The sequence below is a fragment of the Triticum aestivum genome, chromosome 4B (assembly GCF_018294505.1).
Source record: "Triticum aestivum cultivar Chinese Spring chromosome 4B, IWGSC CS RefSeq v2.1, whole genome shotgun sequence".
In the NCBI taxonomy this organism is placed as follows: domain Eukaryota; kingdom Viridiplantae; phylum Streptophyta; class Magnoliopsida; order Poales; family Poaceae; genus Triticum; species Triticum aestivum.
Genome location: NC_057804.1, coordinates 69,094,581 through 69,099,758, shown reverse-complemented (window position 1 = coordinate 69,099,758; position 5,178 = coordinate 69,094,581). Strand labels below are relative to the sequence as shown.

The 5,178-nt window shown below is 47.2% G+C and overlaps 1 protein-coding gene across 1 annotated transcript; it reads left to right on the top strand.

Moving 5' to 3' along the window:
• Positions 1-1,257: 1,257 nt before the first annotated feature.
• LOC123091067 (uncharacterized) lies at positions 1,258-4,869 on the top strand. Its single transcript, XM_044512465.1, has 11 exons — positions 1,258-1,441; positions 1,845-1,930; positions 2,021-2,044; positions 2,191-2,260; positions 2,326-2,380; positions 3,028-3,108; positions 3,187-3,284; positions 3,374-3,446; positions 3,551-3,639; positions 3,889-4,155; positions 4,253-4,869. The coding sequence occupies exons 2-11, from the start codon at positions 1,896-1,898 to the stop codon at positions 4,346-4,348; spliced, it is 888 nt and encodes a 295-aa protein (XP_044368400.1). The 5' UTR covers positions 1,258-1,441; positions 1,845-1,895; the 3' UTR covers positions 4,349-4,869.
• The last annotated feature ends 309 nt before the right edge of the window (positions 4,870-5,178 follow it).

The following is a 5,178-nucleotide window of genomic DNA, read 5'->3' as shown; positions in this document are numbered from 1 at the left end:
AGACTCTGACGATGACGCCGTCTTGGGCTCCATGGTGACCTCCATCCTGCCGCTCTGCTGGTCTTGGTCTTGTTGCACCGAAAAGGTAGCCTTTGCATGATGCCTTGGCCTGTGCATACTCCCTTTGCACCAAAGAGGAAACAAGGACACTGCGCAGGTCGGCGCCCGCCTGGCGCCCGCTTGGCCTCGGTCGTCATGGCTTGCGTCACGGGCACCTCGCGAGGTATCCTTGCCTTGATCTCTCCGCCTCCTCACGAGCTTGCCTGGCGAGGCCGCTCCTGAGGAAGCTTCCTGTCGTCCGCCCCGTGAGGCTTGACCCCTCGCGAGGGTCTTGAGCTTGAGTTGATGAAGGTGGGCCGTACTGGGTCACTGCTTGAGCCACGCCGCAGGCCGCAGGCAGGCAAGTCTGGGGACCCCCTTTCCCAGAGCACCGACAACGTAGGCTTGCTAACATAAGAACTAGGCATAACACTAATCCTGGAGCACAACCAAGCAAATCATGCTGCTGCCAGCTCCGAACTCTCCTGAAGCGCAGCCCCTTCTTGAGCAGAGGCCATCTCCAATGTACCTTCTCCACCGTGGTCGATCAGGCGTCCTCCACATCGTTCACGGCCTTGTCGTCTAGGTGGAAGAAATCCCGCATGACTATGATCACCTCAGGAGCCAGTTGCTCCCTGAACTTGGCGGTGAAATCATCCAGGGTGACCTCAGTCACGTCCTTGCCGTCCCTGGTGATGCCCAGGCTGCGACCAACCAGCCTTTCAGCTACCTTGGCCACCGGAGTGTCAGCAGGTCCATCGGGATGCCTGATTCTTTGCAGCGACAATCCGCCCTTGGTAGATATCCTGACACCAGCCAACGTCTTCCTGCGGGGCGCCGGGGGCTTGGGAGGCGAGCTTGGCTGACGATCTTCAAAGATGGACGCCAGGGCCACCGCGTCATCCTAGGCCACCCTGCCATGCAAAGGAGAAGGAGTTCGCTGCAGGAGGCCGTGACAGAGCAGCGGCCGCGTGGGTGACCCCTCGAAGCTAGGCGGCCTGCTTATTTGTTAATAGCATTTTATATATCTGCACATTTGAACTTGTAAAAAAAGGGAACATAAGGTATTGATTAGTGCCGATGACCCATAATTGTCTTTTTTGTGTGTGTTCTTCTTTATCTTGGCCTGCCCAACAAATTTTTTTTAGCTCCGTCATTGTGTGCCACTTGGCAAAGGAACCAACGGAATTCTAGTATACGGTCGCCGTACACATCTTTTCCAGCGGTCCTTCTGCGGGCGCGACACGTGTCTCCTCCCGTTGTGACTGCAAAGCTGTTCCCTGCAAGCATCGGCATCCTCCTCCCCTCTCTACAGTACTTTCTCCACTTTCCCCTACCTCGATCGCTCCACCTGCAGCCGCGCGGCCGGCCGGAACCACCACCGCTCTTCGGCCGTGCCGAGGTAAGCCAACCTTCCCCCGGAACCGGATCCGTCGCGTTGCTTTGCCGCGCTCTTGCTGTTGGTGCCCCGGCTGGCAGTAGCCGGAGGTGGTGTGGGGCTTGCGTGGAGAGGTGCGGGAGGGCTTAGGCCACGCCATGAAGCTGTTCGACGTTATTTCTGTGAGCGTCAGGAATTCTTTTGTCCACAGGGGGTGAGACATCATGCGTGTGGATGAGCACGAGTGAATGCGCAGGCCACACGCAGTGTGCTGCTCCTGGAGCTCGCCTAGCAAGTTCGAGCTATTGCTTAATTGTGTCACTAGGCAGCACTTGGCAATTTATGGAAGTTGACTATTTACTTGGCAAAACTTGTTTGGGAGACGCTCTTTTACCCCAAGCTTTACCTGCTCATCTCATTCCTGTAGATCTTCCACTTGCTCTCATGGACGACAAGAGTGAAAAGGGGAAAGACAAGGATGGCTCTGCTTCCACTCCACCCAATCGCCACAAGGTGAGTGTTTTCTCCGGCTAAATCTCATATGCTTATAAGCTCAGTGTGCTGGCTGCTTACCATTTTTTTTCTTCTACTTTGCGCGTGCAGGCCGGGCTTAAATTTTCACCCAAGGTGCCTACTAAGAAAACCCCAAAATGTGTCCCTAAGATGTAATGTACACTAACCAGTGCTCTGTTTATGCATGCTTGTTCAAGTCAACATTTCCATTTAAAGTAGGCGCAGTGCTTGTGCAATGAAAGTAATTTGGGATTCTACAGGGAACCGGAAGAGGAGAACGAGCTTGACACAATTGATAAGGAGTTACTGATGAAACTTAGAACGCCACAGGTACTTGTATGTCTGAGTCCGATTTCTACGTGCCTGATTTAGGTTGGTGGTGTTTTATTCTGTAGTTTCATATGCAGAGTCAAGGGGCCCTCGAAAGAAGATTCAAGGCTGAGAAAAATGGTAAGTATTTTAATGTTATTTGCCTCACAATATCTACTGTACTTCCTGTTCCATCCTGCATTCACCAGCCTGTGTCCGATGAAAAATAACTGATCAGTTAACTGCAGTTGCTGTCACACAAACTTCCTAAGATTCTAGAATCACAACCTCCTTTGTATCTTGAGAGCTGCTGAACGATTTGTGACAAATAAGACACCGGTATCTCTGTATTTTTGAACAGTTCGTACTGACCATGTTCATATAGAGTAGCTATTGGGTAAATGGTAATGGTGAGCTGTCCAAGTGCAAGGAGCACAAAGGCATCTAGTTCAAATATGCTATCTATTCAATTTGCATTGCCTAAGCAGACATGTGTGGCCAGGAAAAATCTGGACTCTGGAGTTGTCTCATGAAATCGTCACTAGCTTAGGATATAATTTGACTGGAGGTTTTCTCCAAACTAATGACATGCAGCATGATGCGCCTTAGAGGCTTAGATAATTGTTGCAATTTAGGTAATCAAAATTCGATTTAGAAGTCAGCACTGATTCGTCCATAAATATGGGTTTATGAATATTTATAACAATCTCAATACCGCCGGTGTAACGGCATTATGTTGTTTTCAGTTTATAATTTAGTAATAACATACTGCTCCATTACGACTGTAGAAGCCTGTGTTCAGGTTGCATTTGGACAAGTGAACTCTTCAACTGCAAGATCCTTCCCCACCCCTAAAAGTTCTTCATCAGGTAGGTTGGCACTCCCATTTGTTTCATATTTACCTTCAGCTGAACATTTACAGAGCAATTTATCATTTCTTCTGCCAGTGAAACAAGAACAGGAGGTAAACCTTTTTAGCAAGTATACGATGTCTGGCGTTACGACTTCTGCTGCAAAGTTACCCAAACAGTTCACTGGACCTCAGGTTAGTAAACCCATACAAGCATAACATAAGGGGTGGGGTGGTGGGGGGTTGTTTTGTTATTTACCTGACTTATCTCCTAACTGTTGCAGGACTTTACCCATCGCAGCTACAACTATCCTCTTATTACCCTCCCTCTAAGGAGGCCCCACTCTGCAAATCCAGGTTCTGGTGTTCTTCATTTTTGCAGTTTTTGGCTTTTGCCACATCATGCTCACAGTTTGCCTCTCACAAACACTTCCGTTAACATCCCATTCTCTTTGCTACAGAATTTTTTGATGAAGACATGTTTGGAGAGTTCTCTTCCAGCAGAACACAAGATGGTGAATTAACTGCAGCTCAGGAACTTGGGCTAATGGTATGTATATCATGTTGCATGATATCATGTCGAGGAACACCATTCTTGTTCAGGTATTCATATCAATGCAAAATAGCGCACCCATGTTGATGGAACTGTCTTTTTTGTGGGGATGTCGATGAACTACCGGTTACTCTTTTTCTTTTAGACTTCTATTAGTTTTGTAATCTTATATTGATGGAACTGATTGTACCGACTGTATAGTATTAGTGGCCTAAAAACTGATGTATTATATTGATCGTTTGATAGGACACTGAGGACAACATGAATACACCACAGTTGCTCTTCTTCCAGTTCCCTGCAACTCTTCCTTTACCGCAGGTTGTATCCGTTGCTGGGGCAGATATGGACACGAGTGACAGTGAGGGTGTTGAAACAGAAGAACCCAATAAGAAGAGGAGACTCGAGTCAATCAACGGCTGTAAGCTAAAAGATTTGCCAGGTGGTCTCATGGGGAAGCTGCTCGTGTACAAGAGTGGTAAAGTGAAGATGAGGCTCGGAGATGCACTCTTTGATGTACGTGTTTAAAAAATTCTGCGCTTCTTTATGCTACATTTTCTGCTTATGTTTAGTCTTTTGATGATGCAGTACTTGAGATGAATAAAACGTGCAGGTTTCAGCTAGGTTTGGACTGCACATTTGCTCAAGAGGCTGTAGCGATCAACACAAACAAGAAGCACTGCTGCAGCCTGGGGGCTGGGGGAGGTGAACAAGCGTGCCATCGTAAACCCTGATATCGAGTATTTGGTAGACTCCATCAAGAGGATTGGATAGCGTGTGGGGAACTGCAAATAACTTCTCATATTACCTCCGAAAGTGACGCGAAGTGTGTTACTACTTACTACCATTGCTCCTTTTTCACACTCAGAACTGTGGCATTAGGAGAATAGTGGAAATTGATATCATGACATGGATGTGGTAGTGACAGCAAGTGGAGATGTTTTGCCGATTCTTTAAATTTAAATGGTACAGTGGGTGCATTTTCTCAATTTCTGAGATCTGTCACTTTGGTCAAGAGTTCACTGGTGATTACCACCACACTGTCATTTTCACTTATGGGGCCTGCGTAGAACTCATTTTGTTGTTGTTTTGTCATTCTATGCCGTTTGCTTTAGCACTTTATACAATCATAGGCTTCAGGAAGAGCAAATTAAGGATTACGGCTAAACATACATGTTCCCTTTTGCAAAGTGTATTTTGCCTCATGATTATGGAGTCCTGCTACAATTCAGGCTTTCCACTATCGAGTATCTGACATACGTGATGGATCATAGTGTCGTGCTCTCACCGCTCAGTGCCGGGTAGCTGGTGCCATCAGCTCATTCACTTTTGGTGGTTGCAGTTTGTTGCCAAGGCAACACATACACTTTACAAGCGAAGTCAGTTTTGATCATTCGTTAGCGAGCTTCCGCACTTTCCGGATTAAAAATGATTCATAGTAAGATTGCGGAGATGTAAAACCCCGAGGACAAGCAAATTAAACTACAATGTAGAACTTCCAGGAACAACATCAATCTAGAATTTGACACAGTGATACAA